At 36.9% G+C, this 18,489-nt stretch overlaps 1 protein-coding gene across 1 annotated transcript in view; it reads left to right on the top strand.

The window, feature by feature from the left end:
* The window catches only part of TNKS (tankyrase), a 91,582-nt gene that overhangs the window by 6,818 nt on the left and 66,275 nt on the right, over positions 1–18,489 (top strand). The window contains exon 3 of the mRNA XM_039345213.1: positions 4,313–4,408. Coding sequence (XP_039201147.1) covers positions 4,313–4,408 — 96 coding nt within the window. The remainder of the gene's footprint in view (positions 1–4,312; positions 4,409–18,489) is intronic.

Below are 18,489 nucleotides of genomic sequence, written 5' to 3' on the forward strand. Positions count from 1 at the left end.
TAGCGCCCAGTGTTCAAGTCTGTCCAGATCCTCCTGTATATTAAGCCTGTCTTCTGGAGTGTTGGCTATTCCTGCCAGCTAGGTATCGTCTGCAAATTTGATGATTTCCCCATCTATCTCCTCGTCCAAATCATTGATGAAGATGTTGAAGAGCACTGGGCCCAGAACAGAGTCCTGGGGCACCCCACTACACACTTCCCTCCATGTAGATGTGGTTCCATTGAGGACCACACGCTGAGTACGGCTGGTCAGCCAGCTATGAATCCATCTGGTGGTGATGCTGTTTAACCCCCATTTTTCTATCTTAAAATAAAATAAAATAAAATAAAATATAATGAAATAACAGTGGAATACTGTTTGTATTGTAACATGAAGTAATAAAAAGAGTATTAGATGTAAAAGGGTTAAGAAAAAGATAAATCTCAAGCTACAAGTAAAAACTTAAATATTTCTTTCTAAGTTTAAATTACAGTGCAGCAAAAGTATCAATTTGGAAACAACAGCTGCAAGAAGGTAGTTCAGTTGTTGAGGCCTGATCCCTTGAGGTCATCTACCATCAATTAAATTAGATAGAAAATGATATCTCTATAGTTTATATTAATTATTGGATTCCTTCCTTCCTTCCTTCCTTCCTTCCTTCCTTCCTTCCTTCCTTCCTTCCTTCCTTCCTTCCTTCCTTCCTTCCTTCCTATGGATAATGTTCCCATCTCCCATTTTTCCTGACAACATTGTGAGGTAGTTTGTTGAGAGAAAGTAACTAGCCTTAAAGTCACACAGTGAGTTTCCACTGAGGAAAGGTTAAAGGGGGGGGGGGTTGACCCAAGTGCCAGTTCAACAGCTTAGCCAGTACTGTCTTTTATTTTTATTTGTTAGATTTTGAACAATGAATGACAAAAGAAAAGGTGCAAAATAGATGCCAGCTAGTCCCACTCTTTTTTCATTTCTCAATCAACTTGCTATATTTAATGAGAGAACCTGAATCAGATATTCTCACCTTTTTGGTCACCTTCAGATAAAAAAGCAAGAAAGATCCCAATGATCTGCTGATATGTAAACTTTATGAGAAGTTGTGAGGCGCAAGGGACCTGGCTGGCATATGGACATCCTGAAGTAGTATATTGCTGACCCATCTGTTGAGGAACAACTTTTCGACAAAATTAGTTTTTAGGGGAAAAAAGTCTGTATGTGTATGTTAAAAGTTATAAAAATGGTATCCAGACTCTAGTTTCACTGAAATATAGTATGTGTTTGATGTTATAGTACTGGTAGTTTCCCGTTAATGACAGTAATTGGAATTTGGAACTCCATCACTATGTAACACAACTGTAAAAAATAAAACTTGATGTCACATAACTGTGCCAGCGTATGATGGCTGTTTTGGCAATTCCAATCCTGAGGCAAATCCCGCATGGATATTAGGCACAAATGTCATATAATCACCATTTGTAATTTCTTGCCAGCTTACCCATTGTCTTTGCTTATTGGAAGCTGGCAGGGAAGGTTGCAAATGATGATCGTGGGACACTGTAACTATTCTAATTGCAGGCTGGTTGCCAAGCGTCTGACTCGTGATCCCATCACTGTGGGACTGCTGCAGTGGCTGCAATTTTGAGGACTAATTATACGTCTCTTTGTTTAGCCCCATGATAGCTTTAAATGGTCACTGAAAAGTTGCTGGTCTTAACTAAGGACTTCCCGTAGAAGCAGTTTCAATGTTCTTAGGATCTTCTTTGTGAACAATTGCTCTATATTGAAAATCTGCCCTTTTATGTCTGTGATTGATCTAACTTATTTTACTAAACATAGAGGTTTTTTAAAGACTAATATTTTGGACATTAAATGCATAGTATTTCTCTCTGAGTCATTCTCTGAGGCAAAAAGTCTTTTTTAAAAATAAAAACTTAAATTATATTGCATATTGATTAAAACTGGCAACAAATGTACCAAATGTACCAAAAGTATACCAAATTAATTTAGCATTGCTGTGCATCATTCAGATAACTATACAACATTGCTTCTAGGTTATTTAAGTCTAGAATATGTATTTAATTTCTATCAATTAATCTTCATCAATACTTTATGTATAACACATATTATCAGAGAGCCAATAGTTAAGGCACCAGGCTAGAAACCTGGAAACTGGGAGTTCCAGTCCTACTTTACCTTCAAAGCCAATTGGTTTGATCTTGGCTCATCCTTTCTCTGAGCCCTAGGAAGGCGGCAGTGGCAAATTGTTTCTAAAGTCTTGCCAAGAAAACTACAGGGACTTGTCCAGGCAGTCACTAAGAGAGAAGACACTAAATAAATAAATGAAAATATAGCACTACTCCCAAAATATGGAATATATGTGCAGTGTTTTTACTAGAAACCAAACAAGAAATTTATGGCTCTGACACCCTTTATTTCCTAGGTTTTCATGGCTTGGAGCTCCTGTGATAATGGCCAGTATTGTCATCTCTAAGCGATGCAGTCATGTGACATCACGTTTTATAACTGCATTGCTAATTAATGGTAATCCCCATCCCAATTGCCATTGTAACCTCAGGACTACCTATATCAATAGTCCCCAACTTTCCAGCTTTACACAAACTGGAAGGGGGAGAGGAAATGGTTCCTTGTGAAAGGCAGGCATAGCTCCATTTGCACGAGTGGCGTGTGCTTGCGCACGCACATGAAGCTCCATTTCGTGAGTGGAGCTTCACACGCGTGCGCAAGTGCCCACTGGTTGCAACCTGGTTCCAAATGGGCTGCGGCCCAATACTGAGCCAGAGCCCAGGGATTGGGGACTCCTAACCTACCGGTATGTAAAGTATTTAGAATGCTTTCCATCAAAAATTAGTATCAGCTTCTTCCTGAAATCCTTTTACTACAAAGGCCTATGAACAAAATGATTTGTTCTTCGAATGTTTAAAAATTAGATTCATTATTATCCAAATTCACCCATCTCACTCTTAGTGGGATATATATTCGATATGCATTTTCTTCATCTTAATATATGGCATTTTTTTCAAAAGACAATTATTTGATAAACATAATCGGTTTTAAATGTAACATTTAATGTAACAATGTAACAAATTAATATAACATTAACTGATGCTTTGGAATCTTACAGTTATTTGCTGAAGAACGTAATGGTTTTACATAAATATTAAGATCATCTTATTACATTGAAGAAAATTGGCCTCAGTGCAATATTTTTTTTTAGTTTACGGTGTAGTTTACATGGCTTCCTGTTAAGTGGAACTTTGCAGGATCGAGTTAAGTAATTAGTAAAGAATAAAGCCAGATTATGCAGCCAGGTCAGAATAATGTTAAATGAGGAATGGGGATTATAAAAGTGAAATATTTAAACTGTATATGTTCAATTTTTTAATTAACATTGCTATATACAACTGCTTGTCTCCAGTAGGAAAGATGACAATTTTATTATATTTATTCAGAGAATATATTCATGCATTAGTTATTTTGAATAGTGCTTTGTCTTCTAGAACAAATATTTTGTAAGCTAAATTGTTAATTTTATTATGAAGATCAAGAATAGATATGAATTATGCTTCTCAGTTATCTGTATTATTAAAAGAAAATAGTTTGGGCTTCTTGTTTTTGAAAGTCTAAAGTAAAATAGATAACTTATTGTGCTTATTGTGCACCTTATTTGCAGAAAGTATAACTAATAATTGAAACTAAGCTCCTAAAAATCAGCATTATTAGCGTTTCAATACTAAAAAATACTATTATCTATTACTGCCACATCCCTTTTTGCAATAAAAGATAGCAATTCTCCAATATTATTTAAGGATAATTATTGTTAATTTTCTGTTAGCAAAATGACAGCTAAAAATGTAAGATGACTGCATAATCATGATGTTTGGTATATTTTAGAAGAATCTGCAATAGACAATCTGCTTACTCAAAAGCTTTGTAGCAAATTATATGTACATATGTTCTGGACAGGGGATGTGTTCATGGCTAAATATTTTTTGAAACTTGTACACCAAAGGTCAGTTAAAGGAGATAGAGAATGTGCTCTAAAATGTTCTGTACGTCAATTCTGCATTATCCATAATCAATTTAGAGAAAATTTGCAGCCTAATAGTAGATTTATGGAGCTAAACTATTGTGTGATATAAGGAGCGATGTTCATCCTTGAGGAACCAATCGTAGTTGAATGGTGTATTAAACAAAAGCAGCTTTCTGGATTATGATTTTTGTTGAAAAGATTGGCAGCATGGTCAGTGTATATGTGTTTATTGGCAGTTGTATTTATTCTATATGCCAAATGTTTGAGAATAATTATTATGTTTTTATTCAGTACTGCTGCAACATGGAGCTGATCCAAATATTCGGAATACAGATGGAAAATCAGCTTTAGATCTTGCAGATCCTTCTGCAAAAGCTGTACTTACTGGTGAGTACATATGATTGTTAAGATACATATAATTAGCCTTCTAAAATCCTATCTAGATTTTCTGGGATAAAAACAGAACACTGCTATTAAGGGATTAAAATCTACTTTGCTTGTTGTGCTTTTAGGCATATGGTGGCACTTGTAACTTGTAATTTAATGATTTTGGTTAAAGTTTACATATCTATAAGCACTCTTAAGAAATCTGCAAGTGTCTAGGATGGAAATGGCACAGAATTGTACAGAAGATATTAATTGCACATGTGGATACCCTATGATGTGAGTACAACCCTCGTGTTGCATTATCCCTCAGTGGCTTTCCATATTATTATATCTTTCTGGTCTTTCACCAATGGTTGGGAGTGGGAGGCTGTGAGTTGCAGTAGTTTTAAACTGTTGGTTCCAATTAGTTATGATAAGAATGGAGAGGTCCATTTCATTATTCCTTAATTGTGGAGTACCATAGTGATCAATGCTCGTCCTTTCTGTAAGAAGCTGTCAAAAATTTGCATGAATTCATTTTTCAACGCAGGTTCTGATGTCATCAGTATATTGATGATATTTAATTTCCCATCTTGACTTGGGCCAAGCATGTAATACCATTGAAGTATTGTATTGATATCAGGGTTTGAATATAGAGAAACAGAGTTATGCTTGGGTTTGGAAGGTATCCAGTTCCAGAGAATTAACAGCTTTAGTACTGGATGAAATCACACTCTTTCTTATGGAACTGGCTTGTAACAGGAATTCTTCTCATCTTTTAGCTTCTGCTGGTTGAGTAGGTTACAGTTATGTCCAAGAAAGCTTTGTACAGTTACATCTATTGCAACTCCGCTTATTGGCTCTAATCATAGTCATGCCTCATTTACTGTTTCACTATACTATTACACTGCACTTTACATTGGGCTGCCTTGTAAAGTAATGAGAAGCTGTAGTTGGTCTATAATACAGTGCCAATAGGGCTTCCACAGGAAGAAGTGCAAATTGAAAATGGCTCTGTAAAAAGTGGGTCTGAAAGCCATGGCGAAGAACAAAGAGCTACTGACAGAGTCTCCTCAAATAAGAAGAGAATAGGAGATTACCCACATGCACTCTGAACAGTTGTCGTTGCAAGGAGAATGCAAGACAGCAGTCCCTGGCAGATTTTGAGCACTGGGAGATGATGGGAATAGTCACCTTGCTTGCAGCTGCAGTCAGTGCTTTTTAAAGGACACTTAAGTTTGAAGACTCCCTTAAAATTTAGAAATTATGTTTGGAAATTGCTTGTTAACTACTTTTAAGCTATTAGATCAACAAGTGTGAAAAATCCAGATGAGTTTTCCTTCAATTCTTAATGATAAGAAAATTTTAATCATAAGCTTAATTATTTAAAAAATTGAAATTAACAGCAAAAGCTAAATAAAACTTTGATTCTTAAAACTTATACACTGATTAATTTTAAGTAACTTTAAAAATTGGACATTAGAGAGGATTAAATATTTTAATTAAGGGAGAAGAATATTTAGGCCTGATTGACAGCTAATTAGGACTTATTAAATGATGGAAAACATAACAGTGAAAGTACTGAAGGATACTTTTGAAAAATAGAATCAGAAATTAATATCGTGTCAATAGCAGTGTTTGCTTCTATGGATAGACTATGTCCAAAAGATATCATGGAAGAAATAGCACATGAGAAACAAGTTTTATTTGGCATGAGAGCAATGGCATCAAAAATAAATCCATAAATGACAGGCTATGAATATGACATGGAAAAGGATGTTTTACTGGACATAACAAAAGAAACTGGTTGATGTTTCAAAAATCAAAAGAAAAATACAAATAATGAACAATGAGAGTGACCTGAATAATATTTTATATTGGATTTACAAAAAAAGGATTGTTAAAGCTTTGAGAAGGAGCAAAGAATAAATGAAAGGAAATCATATTCTATTCAAATGGACTAAAGATTAAGACTGTTGAAAGTAAAAAGAATATAAAGTTGGTTTATTTGATCAAGGTTAAAATATAATACACTGCTATTTCTGATAAAGCTTAATGAACTTTCTGCTGTCTCCAAGACTTAAAAGATCATGCTTTATGGATTTGTCTATAGATAAGAGATGTAATATGGATGAAGAGGTCATCCATTGTAAACAAAGGGGGAATGAGGAGTTACTAAAATTATTTATAATTGTACTGAAGGTTGAAAGTCACCTTTTTTCTTCTTGTTATTATATTCTTTTTTTCTTTCCGTTTTCTGATTTTTCCTTTTGTACCTTTTACTCTTTTTTTATTCTTTTAGTTTTAGATTTTATTATTGTAATTAAAATTGTTAACAATGTTATCTAAAAAATATAATGTCTTCAATAGTTAAGGTCACTTTCATATGAAGAACGGTTGCAGGAATTGGGTATGTCTAGTTTAATGAAAGGAAGAACTAGGGGTGACAGCAGTGTTCCAATATCTCAGGGGCTGCCACAAAGAAGAGGGAGTCAAGCTATTCTCCAAAGCACCTGAAGAAGCAACGGATGGAAACTAACCAAAGAGAGAAACAACCCAAAACTAAGGAGGAATTTCCTGACAGTTAGAACAATTAATCAGTAGAACAACCTGCTTGTGAGTGCTCCAACACTGGAGGTTTTTAAGAAGAGACTGGACAATCATTTGTCTGAAATGATATAGGGTCTCCTGCTTGAGCAGGGAGTTGGACAAGGAGACCTCCAAGGTCCCTCCCAACTCTGTTATTCGCACAAGTTACATTGATTGCCATCTGACTCCTAGTGCCATTCAAGGTGCTAGTTAGAATCCTTGGTGCTCTCCAGTCTTGGTTGTTTTCTTGGAGAAATTTTATTGTCTAGTTAAGTAACATCTTCAGTGCTAGAAAAGGTTTGCTTTGTGTTTATATACAGTATTTTTATTTATTTGTTTATTTGTATTCTGCCTTTATTATTTTTACAAATAACTCAAGACGGCAAACATATCCAACACACCTTCTTCCTCCTATTTTTATACAGTAGTTTGCCCTTTAAGTGTTAGTAGGCAACTCTTTATGATTCAGGATTTGGATTTTTGCATTAATGCTATCTACATAATATAAAATCAAGTAAGGTGGGCTTCTCACCATATTAATTTCTTTACTTTTCAATTATCTATTTACTCATAAACTGCCATTTTCTTTTTTTAAAAAAATGCTTTATTGATTTTTAACATAATCACCTTAACATTTGTCTGGATTTATATTTAAAAACAATCAATAACAATTAATTTCTATAATTCTATAGTCCATATAATGGCTTTGCTTGATTTTTCTCTTCTTCCAATAATATTCTCTTTTGCCAACCTTAAATTAATACATTTTTTATTATTTGAATAAATGACAATTAAATATAGACATTTTGTCTCATGTTTCTGCAAAAAATTTTCTAATTGATCATCTTGGTTGTCTCATCATAGATCCTGTTTATAAAATTCTTATTTAAATTTGTTTCCAGGAAATCAGTTTTCAAGTAGAAGAGACAAAATCACTGTTCTTACCCAGTTCCAAACACGTTGTTTACAGTCAGCTTAGAGTCGTGCTTTTGGGCTTTGGTGCTTGTAGCTTGGACTAGACTCTGAAGTTAAGCTAGCCTTTCTCCTGCTGGTTCTGAAGGGCTTTTCCCAAATCGATCAGATCAACCTCCGTCTCTTTGCAATCAGCAGGATTTCTTTCTTTGTTGCCTCTACGGGGCAACTTCAAGTCCATTTAGGATTCCCTAACAGGCAGAAATCAATGATAGAGTACGGAGCCCTGCGATCCCTCGGCTGCTACGCTACTGCGCAAAACCTTGAACTGCCATTTTCAAGGATCACAGAGACAAGCCTTCTCAATTTCTGTTCCCTTTTAAGTCAGTCCTTCAATGAAAACAAGACTAGGAAACTAAAATTATGAATGCTAATACTACTTTTATTTTATTTATTAATTACATTACATCTAGGGGAAAATATTCCCCTGGATATCTGAATGGCCTGCTCAGCTAAATTGCATCCAGTTACTTCCAAACATTTTTTTGTGCAATTGTTTGACCAAAAAAGTCAAAACATTTTATTAATACATACTTATTTTTTCCCTATAGGTTGTCATCTCATATTAGAGCAAATGAGATTTGTTTGAGAATTGCTTAATACAGGCCCTAAACTCTATGATAATAGAAGTCGGTCTTAATCCTAGAGAAGGCCCTGATGACAAATCTTTCATTTTAATAATGCAAGCCCCTAAGTCCAACGGATTGTCTCAAATTAGACCCTGCTGGTAGACAAAGGAAACAGTGGAGATATACGAAGTTTGGTACAATTAGCCATGAAATTTGATTGACTGATTGATTCAAATTGGAGTGTTTAATGTCTAGTATGATAATATCCTCATTCTACACAGTTTTATTGCTTTTAAGATAGCTTTTAATCCTGATAATAATAATTTCCCCTTATTGTGAGTTTAGCTCCCAGTACATTACTGGACTGGCTGTAAAAGTTGGACCATAAGAAAGGCTGAGCGCAAAAGAATTGAGGCCTTTGAACTATGGTGCTGGAGAAGACTCCTGTGAGTCCCTTGGACTGCAAGGCGTTCAAACCGGTCAGTCCTAGAAGAGATCAACCCTGACTGCTCTTTAGAAGGCCAGATCCTGAAGTTGAAACTCAAATACTTTGGCCACCTAATGAGAAGGAAGGACTCACTGGAGAAGGGCCTAATGCTGGGAAAGATTGAGGGCAATAGAAGAAGGGGACGACAGAGAATGAGATGGCTGGATGGAGTCACTGAAGCAGTAGGTGTGAACTTAAATGGACTCCAGAAGATGGTAGCGGACAGGAAGACCTGGAGGAACGTTGTCCATGGGGTCACGATGGGTCGGACATGACTTCGCAATTAACAACAACAACAAACATTACTGGACAAGTATTGTATGCGCTTAAATGTGGGATTGGAGTTGCTGTAGTTGAGAATTCCAAATTAAGTGAACTAGTGAGCTTGCAAGTGCTACTTTCCCATTCTTTAGTATGACATTAGCCTCCCAGCTCAAATACCCTAGTGCAATTAAGTAGCTAATTATGCAATAAGGTGTAGGCAACCCAAAACACTCAAAGAGCCACTTGGACCCGTTTCCCACCGAAAACAAAATACTAGGAGCTGCAAAACCCTTTTGATATCTAAAATGAAGCTAACACTGCATATATCCTTTTTTACCATTAAAGCAGCCTTTGAGTCATTATATAGAGCAGAGGCCCCCAATCTTTTGGACACCAGGCACCAGTTCTGTGGAGAAAGGTTTTTCCACGGACCGGAGAGCGTGTGGTTTTGTGTGCTGCTTGCATCCCACAGATGGGGCTTTGCTTGTTTGTGCAGACCAGTTGCTGGCATGCCACAACCTGGTACCGGTCCACGGACCGGGGGTTGGGGACCCCTGATCTAGAGATAATTTATAGAGAAAGTTGATGAATACATCTACAAATTATTACTAATTAGTGCTTCATAAAAATATAGAAATGCAGATCAGATGTGCCATTATTTGTGACCTGGAGAAACAATCTAAAAATGTTTGCTTCAGTTCCTATTCTAAAGCATACATTCTTGCCCCTCATTTTTTCAGGGTTTTGTGGCTACGAAAAGAGAACTTTGAAGAATAGGAATGTTGTCTCTAAATCCAATTCTGTCCTCCTCTCCAGACTGCTTAAAGAGGAAGCTATAGAGAGAAGCTCTTGAAGATGTCCTAATGGACAACATGAAGAAAGCCTTGCCCTTAACCACCATCACCAGCATCACCAAAAACAAAGCAAGGATAGCAGAATGCTCAGTTACACTTTCCATTCCTTCATCTTTACAGCATTCTAACAGATCTGCAGAAGAGCCATAAAACATTGTGTGTGTGTGGAAGGGGGGTATTTATGTTGGTAGAAATCCCAAAATAGATTATATCAGAATGTCAGGCAGAATCCTTTATTCACTCACAGAAGGAGGGGGGAGTATCAATTTAGTGACTGTCTTAGCTTCCCTATGTATAGGAAACTAATACAATTTGCTGACATCCAGATTCACATGAAATATCAAATGCATGGGTCACAAAGATACATTTCAAATTCGCCATGCCCCCTTGATACCCCAATCCCCAAGTTTTCATAAGACAACCAAACAGCAGCTGATTCTGAAGATCATAAGCCATATCCAAGATGTATAAGCTATCAAAAAGGTTTAATGAAGCAAGGGATTCTCTGACTCAAAGTCCATATTCCCAAGAATAGGAGCGGTGGATTATCTTGGATCTCGAACAAATACATCACCATATCAAATACAACAGAATAGAGCCCTTTAAGAAAAAAAAATCTGTCATGCTCTCAGAGGATTTACTGAGCTTGTTTATACTTTTCTGTCCACCCATCCCTCCTACATTCCTTTTATGACCAGGGCCCCCAGGTCAATTCACATCCCCTAGTTTTGCTGTTATCACATCCCAAAGTATTAATGGAAGGACCTGGATTTCAGAAACAAGAGATGAACATCCTTTAACTGGTTCACACCCTATATAACTGTTCCAGACAACAAGGGAGGCCTGATCTCCATGCCAAAAGAGAGGAAGTAGATTATATAGCTGCTGATCAGTTCAGGCTAGCTAGCCACCAGGACCTCTTAATTTTTGCCAGTCTCCCCAACCAAATTATCAGGGCCTACAGAGGCAATGGTCCAAATAAGCTTATCTCACAGGACATTGTGTTTTACTCCATTAGAACTAAAGATATCTTGGCTGTTCTCATTACTAATGCTCCTGACAGATATATGTAGGGCTGCTTATTTTTTTGGACTTGCTCTCTGGTTTAGCAGTCTGAAATGGGGAAGGGAGATATCCTTTCCCCTAAGAACTAGAAAAGGACTTTCATATTAAGTCCACTTGAGCCATTTCCACGGCATACTTCTCTCTTTTAAATGGGCCTGCTTTTATTCTGTTTAGATGTGCATCTTTTTTGTTTGTTTGATGGTATCCCATTGTGTTTTAGCTTTTCAGTCTTGTATCTATTACAGCTAAAAAAGAAAATTCTCATGTAGTGAAAGATGAAGGGAAACCTGCAAAAAATATAATTATGACTTTCCCTTCACTGCAGTCGACTGACATGAAGGTAAATGTGTAGGTACTTGAATTGAGTTAAAAATAACACCTATGTGGAATATTAAATAATTCATTGTGCTAAGCTTTATTCAGTTGAGTATCAGATTGACTTCGGAAACAATTGTATAACATCTGTTGTGATAGCCATAGGACTACAGTATTTTGTAGGGAAGACAAAAATGAATCAGGACACCCCAACATCATTTCTTCTAATGGGTGCTTCCAAGGAACCTTTCCTTGACCTTTAGAATCAGCAATTATAGATAATTTTTGGTTCTAACAAGTGGGTCAAAATTAACATAGGATACTGGGAATACAGTTTTTCATGCCATCAAACCCAAATGTAGCTAGTTAGTTAGCTGATTAGTTTACCAGAAACATTTTTGTGAATACTTTCATTTTGTTTCTCTTAAAAAGGAGTGCTCATGCCCCTAGGAAATACAGGCAGTCCTTGACTTACAACCATTTGTTTAGTGAGTGTTCAAAGTTATAACAGCACTTTAAAAAGTGACTCATGACTGTTTTTCACACTTACGACTGTTGCAGCCTTCCCATGGTTATGTGATCAAAATTTGGAGCTTGGCAGCTGGCATGTATTTATGTGATCACCTTTTGCAACCTTCTGACAAGCAAAGTCAATGGGGAAGCCAGATTCACTTAACAACCATGTTACTAACTTAACAACTGCAGTGTTGTTGCAATCTATCCTGTGCCTGACCTGATTTTTCTCTTCTCCCAACTACACCAGAGATTGAAGAGGAAGGGATTATTTAAAAAAAGGTAAGCAGGCACACAATCAGGAATATATATCGAAAGGATTGTACGATGGCAATTGGAACTACCTGAATTGCTGTCTACGAGGTCATGTGATGTTGCACTTCATGATCACGTTGCTTAGTAAGAGTTGCTGATCCCAGTTACTGTAGTTATATGAGCACCAAGGGTGAGTGTTCCAAAGAGTAGGGAATGGGGACAAAGGAAGGCTGAAGTAAAAGTATAAGCACAGTTGCTGTTGTGTGATTTTTTTTTTTTTAAACTTAGTGACTGCATCACTAAGGTTATGTTGCTGATCCCAATTTTGGTTGCTAAACAAGAAATACCTGTAGTTGTTTAGAATATTTCATTTGCACGTTACTCCAGACAACCTAGATAGTTCTCATTGATTTCACAAGTTATTCAATTCTGTTTTAAAATACAGAAGCAATCCTATTGCCTTTTAACTCAGAAAAAATAGCTAAGCACTGTTAATATATTCTTTTTATATTAGATTTATATTCTGCCTTTTAGGAGTTAAAAATGGTATTCATTGTTTTCTTACAAGACCATTTAGGATTAATTGAGGCTGAGACTCAAGAGCCTAGCTGAAAGTTAAACAGTAAACTGAAAACCAAACAGTAAACTTCCTGACATCTAATCTTAACAATTAGGGATGTAACTTATTTGGATACAGGCCCTCAAAAATAGTCCGAAAAATCGATGTCTTACTATTTTATATGTTTGCTGACTTCTTTCTAGATTACATTTCACTTATCAAAGTTAAATATTGTGCTATATGAATTTAGCTATTTCTATAGAAGCATTTAGGATATTGCCGTCATAGGCTTTCCAGCAATTTTCATTTGAAATCTGAATAGTAATTATAATAACAGTGGCAACAACAATATAATTTGATGGTAATCTGACAAGAGTAAAGATTAGAAACATATGGTTATGATTAAGGGGTATTAACATAAAGCTATCTGCAAATATTAACTGAGGTGTTTTAAAGAGGTGCTTAGCTGTGTGGATATGTATATAGGTCATTTTTTTGTTAACATCTGCCAGTTTTGCTGCCAAATTTTCATGGAGCAGTCTCAAGATACAAAATGCTTTGAAGAATGAGGCAGAAATGGGATGCTAGGATTGTATAAACACTACAAGGTACCCACCTTTGCACTAGTTGAATTGTTCTTTATCCTCTTCATCACCAAATTTCTCCTCAGAAAGTTTAGGGTTCCTCCGAAGTATATTTTGGGAGGTGAACAGAACAAAATCTGCCCTACTAACACAGATTTCTTCATACAGTAATGAATGTTACTGTATGGCAGTGTTTCCCAAACTTGACAATTTTAAGGCATGAGGACTTCAACTCCCAGAATTCCACAGCCAGCAACGCTGTATAGCTATGTTGCTGATATCTTTGATTTGTTTAAATGTTCAAATGTCTCTTCAAATATTTTGATGTTTCCTAATTTCCATATTCAACAATACTGGATTTTAAAAAAATTCTTCACATATTTTGAACCCATCTCAGCCAGTGGACAATGAGGGTAATGAATCCTATACAATGACATTGTTGGATGATCATCAGTAGGAAGAAATGTTACATAGAAATCTGAATGAAATCTACAGCCTTCCTTTCTCTGATGGAACTATTTCTATCAGTAGCCCAAGAGGTGTACAACTACACCACCACCTGCAGTTTCCTATTGCATTGGAAGTCAGTGCAGCTTGTGTCGCAAAAGGCCAGCAGCTGTTTTAGTTGGGCATGCCTCATCAGCAGCGAAAGGAAGAAGATGGCATAGGTCAGCAGGTGTTGGTGACAGCCATCAGGGATAGGTTGCCAAGGCACAGTGCAGGGTGGCCAAAAGGGCAGAAATTGGGGGACGATAGGCAGGCAGGTGGGAGGAATTGGAGGTGACCATAGCAGGACAGGAGGGGTGTGAGATGCTCACTTAATAATGATACAGTCGTTGCCTAATGATCGCAACCAGGACTTCTGGAACTGCCGTTTCTAAGTGATTTCATCACATTTCACCTAATCACAACTTTCCTGGAAATTCCAGTCTTCATTAGGGTTTTTAAGGAAGGATTACCTGTAAGATATAATGCGTTTTTTAAGATGATTTTGCATACTTCTGTAATTTTGAAGATGCATTTGTACAACTATCTGAAAGTAGTAATTACATTCATTACCTGTGCAGATGTAGAAATAGTACCTGAGCAATATTAATCACCCATAAAATGTCTCTATTATTTTATTGAAAAAGATCTGAAATATTAATCCCCTAATCTTACAAATCATATTTGCAATAGCAGCAGTCCAATAGTTAATTGGGTCCATCAGTAGTTTTTGTAATTTTCCGATTTTGTTAACTGTAAGAGGGACGCCCCAAGGCTAAATTATGTAGTCTTAAAAGTTACGTAACTGGATCTAATCTTTCTTCTTGCTTCTTTGTATTCACAGACTGAAACAAAAATAAACATTCTTAGTTTTTTTAATTGTTTTATTTTGCTTTATCTCTGCTGTGAAAACTGATTATGTCTAAAGAAATTTTGGTTTAAAATACTTGAATGTCCACCTATTACAACCAAACTTTTCAAATCACTAGTAAATTCATGGAATGGTTACTTAAAATGATAGCAATTATCACCTAAGGTTACTAATTACTGTGTTCAGTTGAAAAGATTACAGTCTCCTCCCACCCCTCAAAATACATCCCCCTTTAAAATGGGAACATTATATAGGATTCACTAAGAATTAAGGTGAAAGTTGCAGGTAAGATAGGCTGTTTTTAGATCTTTTTCATTGGAAGGGAAGAGAACACAGTGACAAAATGTAAGTTGTCCCAAGAGGGAGGTTAAAGAAGATGATTTGTTGATTATGTTTTCTTTTCAAATTGCTTGATTTTTTTTCTTGCAAAATATTCTGCTGCAACATCCAATAATAATTGTTGAAAGTGTCTTAACATCAAAATGGCCTGTTCCAACCTTACATGAAGTGATTGAACCATGAAATGGACCATTTGACCTCTGTATTGCAATCTGTAAATCTTTCAAGTTCAAACTAGGCTGGTTGAGCAGGACATTTTGCCCACATAATATTTTACACACCTTTACTTGATAGTAATATTACTATATGAGAAGAAGCAATAGCACAGATTATTTGTCATGTATATTTTATATTAATTGACATACAGTGAGGGAAAACATTATTTGATTCCCTGCTGATTTTGTATGTTTGTCCACTGATAAAGAAATGATCAGTCTATAATTTTAATGGTAAGTTTGTTTTAACAGTGAGAGAAAGAATAACAACAAAAAAATCCAGAAAAACGCATTTCCAAAAAGTTATAAATTGATTTGCATTTTAATGAGTAAAATAAGTATTTGATCCCCTATCAAGTCAGCAAGATTTCTGGCTCCCAAGTGTCTTTTATACAGGTAATGGGCTGAGATTAGGAGCACTGCTCCTAATGCCAGCTTGTTACCTGTATAAAAGACACCTGTACACAGATTCAATCAGATTCCAAACTCTCCACCATGGCCTCTCAAAGAGCTGTCCAAGGATGTCAGGGACAAGATTGTAGACCTGCACAAGGCTGAAATGGGCTATAAGACTATCGCCAAGCAGCTTGGTGAGAAGGTGACAACAGTTGGTGCTACTATTCACAAATGGAAGAAACAGAAAATAACTGTCAATCTCCCTCAGTCCGGGGCTCCATGAAAAATCTCACCTCGTGGAGTTTCAGTGATCATGAGAACTGTGAGGAATCAGCCCAGAACTACACGGGATGATCTTGTCAATGATCTCAAGGCAGCTGGGACCATAGTCACCAAGAAAACAATTGGTAACACACTACGCCGTTGTCGTGATTCCGTGCCAGCCTGTGTTCCCAACAGCTGAGTCCGGGGAATCTGAGGAGGAGGTGGAGGAGGCATTTGGGGGGGCCTTCAAGGTCAGAGGGAGGCTCTGATGAATTACAAGACTCACAATCAGCTGTGTGGGGAGAGTGAGTCGGACTTGGAGGATTCACAGCTGATGGACATGTTTAATGCTCGTAAACGCAGTCAATACGACAACTCCAGGGGAGGAGGAGAAGGCATTGAGAAGCCACGCCTTGGGACTGCTTTATAAAAAGAGAAGGAGTGGGCGGTGCTGGTTGCTGAAGGCAACCGTTTGTAAAGAACTTCCAAGGATCATGGTCTGTTTTGTTTTATCAGTGAATTTCTTGTTTAAACTTCTGCTCTGTTTGCTTTTGTAACCAATTATCTGTTAGGAAAGTATTCTGTGTTTTTTGTTTTGGAGAAAAACTTAACAGGACTGTTTTGGAAATAAAAAGAGGTTGGTTTTCCCGGCCTACTGTTTAACAGGGATTTGTTCTTGTGACATAACAAGGACAGACGTAGGGTGGGACAGAACAGCCATGAAGAACTGAAATCCTGCAGCGCCTGCAAGGTCTCCCTACTCCAGAAAGCACATGTACAGGCCCGTCTGAAATTTCCCAATGAACATCTGAATGATTCAGAGGAGAACTGGGTGAAAGTGTTGAAGTCAGGTGAGACCAAAATTGAGCTCTTTGGCATCAACGCAACTCGCCTTGTTTGGAGGAGGAGGAATGCTGCCTATGACCCCAAGAACACCATCAAACATAGAGGTGGAAACGTTATGGTTTGGGGGTGTTTGTCTGCTAAGGGGACAGGACAATTTCATGCATCAAAGGGATGATGGACAGGGCCATGTACCTTCAAATCTTGGGTGAGAACCTCCTTCCCTTAGCCAGGGCATTGAAAATGGGTCATGGGTGGGTATTCCAGCATGACAATGACCTACAACACACAGCCAAGGCAATAAAGGAGTGGCTCAAGAAGAAGCACATTAAGGTCCTGGAGTGGCCTAACTAGTCTCCAGACCTTAATCCTATAGAAAATCTGTGGAGGGAGCTGAAGGTTCGAGCTGCCAAAGGTCAGTCTCAAAACCTTAAGGACTGGAGAGGATCTGCAAAGAGGAGTGGGACAAAATCCCTCCTGAGATGTGTGTAAGCCTGGTAGCCAACTACAGGAAACATCTGACCTCTGTGATTGCCAACAAGGGTTTTGCCAACAAGTACTAAGTCATGTTTTGCGAAGGGGTCAAATACTTATTTCACTCATTAAAATGCAAATCAATTTATAACTTTTTTGAAATGCGTTTTTCTGGATTTTTTGTTGTTATTCTGTCTTTCACTGTTACCATAAACCTACCATTAAAATTATAGACTGATCATTTCTTTGTCAGTGGGCCAATGTACAAAATCAGCAGGGGATCAAATATTTTTTCTTTCACTGTATGACAATTTTACATCATAATTAATTTTATCTCTCTGTGTTTGGAATACCTAATTAGCTATTTAATCAGTGACCTGCTTTATTATAAATAAATCAGAACTAGTTTTAAAGTGAAATAATGGCATATATAACAACTAGCATATTATCAAAATTTTTGAACTGGAATCTAAAGAGAGAATTTTTTTCAAAACTCTCCTAAGAGCAACCCCAGAAAGCAGCATTTTTTCTGGAATTTGATATGGAAGCACTACCACTGAGAAACCTATCATTAGTGATAATTCATCTTAATGGTAGCTGAGAAATAGGGCCTCTGTGAATCTTAAAGCGTGGATGGATAACATTCATTGACATAAATCATGGATAATTTTATACACTACATCATTCAAATAATCAGGTTACAAAGTTGTTTAAATATTTAATGGCTGAAATGAGCAAATCAGATACGGAAATAAAGCAATTACCCAGGATTCAAGTACTTCTATTTGGTAGCTGAATTTCTCAGGTTCCCATACAGAATAAATTATAGAAATTAGACTAAGTTCATGCATTTATGAATCTAGATAGGATTACATTGGTCGTATCAACCAAAGTTGATAAAAGACACACTTGATTACTGCTGCCACCTGTGATTCCACACAAATATTCTGAAATTCATCCATTTACAAATCTGGTCCTTGAAAAGTAGGCAACCCCATCCAACGTTAAGAATTCTTCTACCACAAGAGTTTTTCCATTATTATTGTTGGTTGCACAGCCAGATGCCAGATTTGGCTTTTGTGTCTACCTACCAAGTCTCCCCCAAAGGCCTGGACTAAGCAGATGTTGTTATTTCAGAGTATTAAAGATACTGTTGCATGATGTAAGCTGTTCCAAGCAAAGCTGCTT

This window comes from Crotalus tigris, unplaced genomic scaffold, assembly GCF_016545835.1.
Source record: "Crotalus tigris isolate CLP2741 ecotype Arizona unplaced genomic scaffold, ASM1654583v1 scf7180000017946.1269602, whole genome shotgun sequence".
In the NCBI taxonomy this organism is placed as follows: Eukaryota; Metazoa; Chordata; class Lepidosauria; order Squamata; family Viperidae; genus Crotalus; species Crotalus tigris.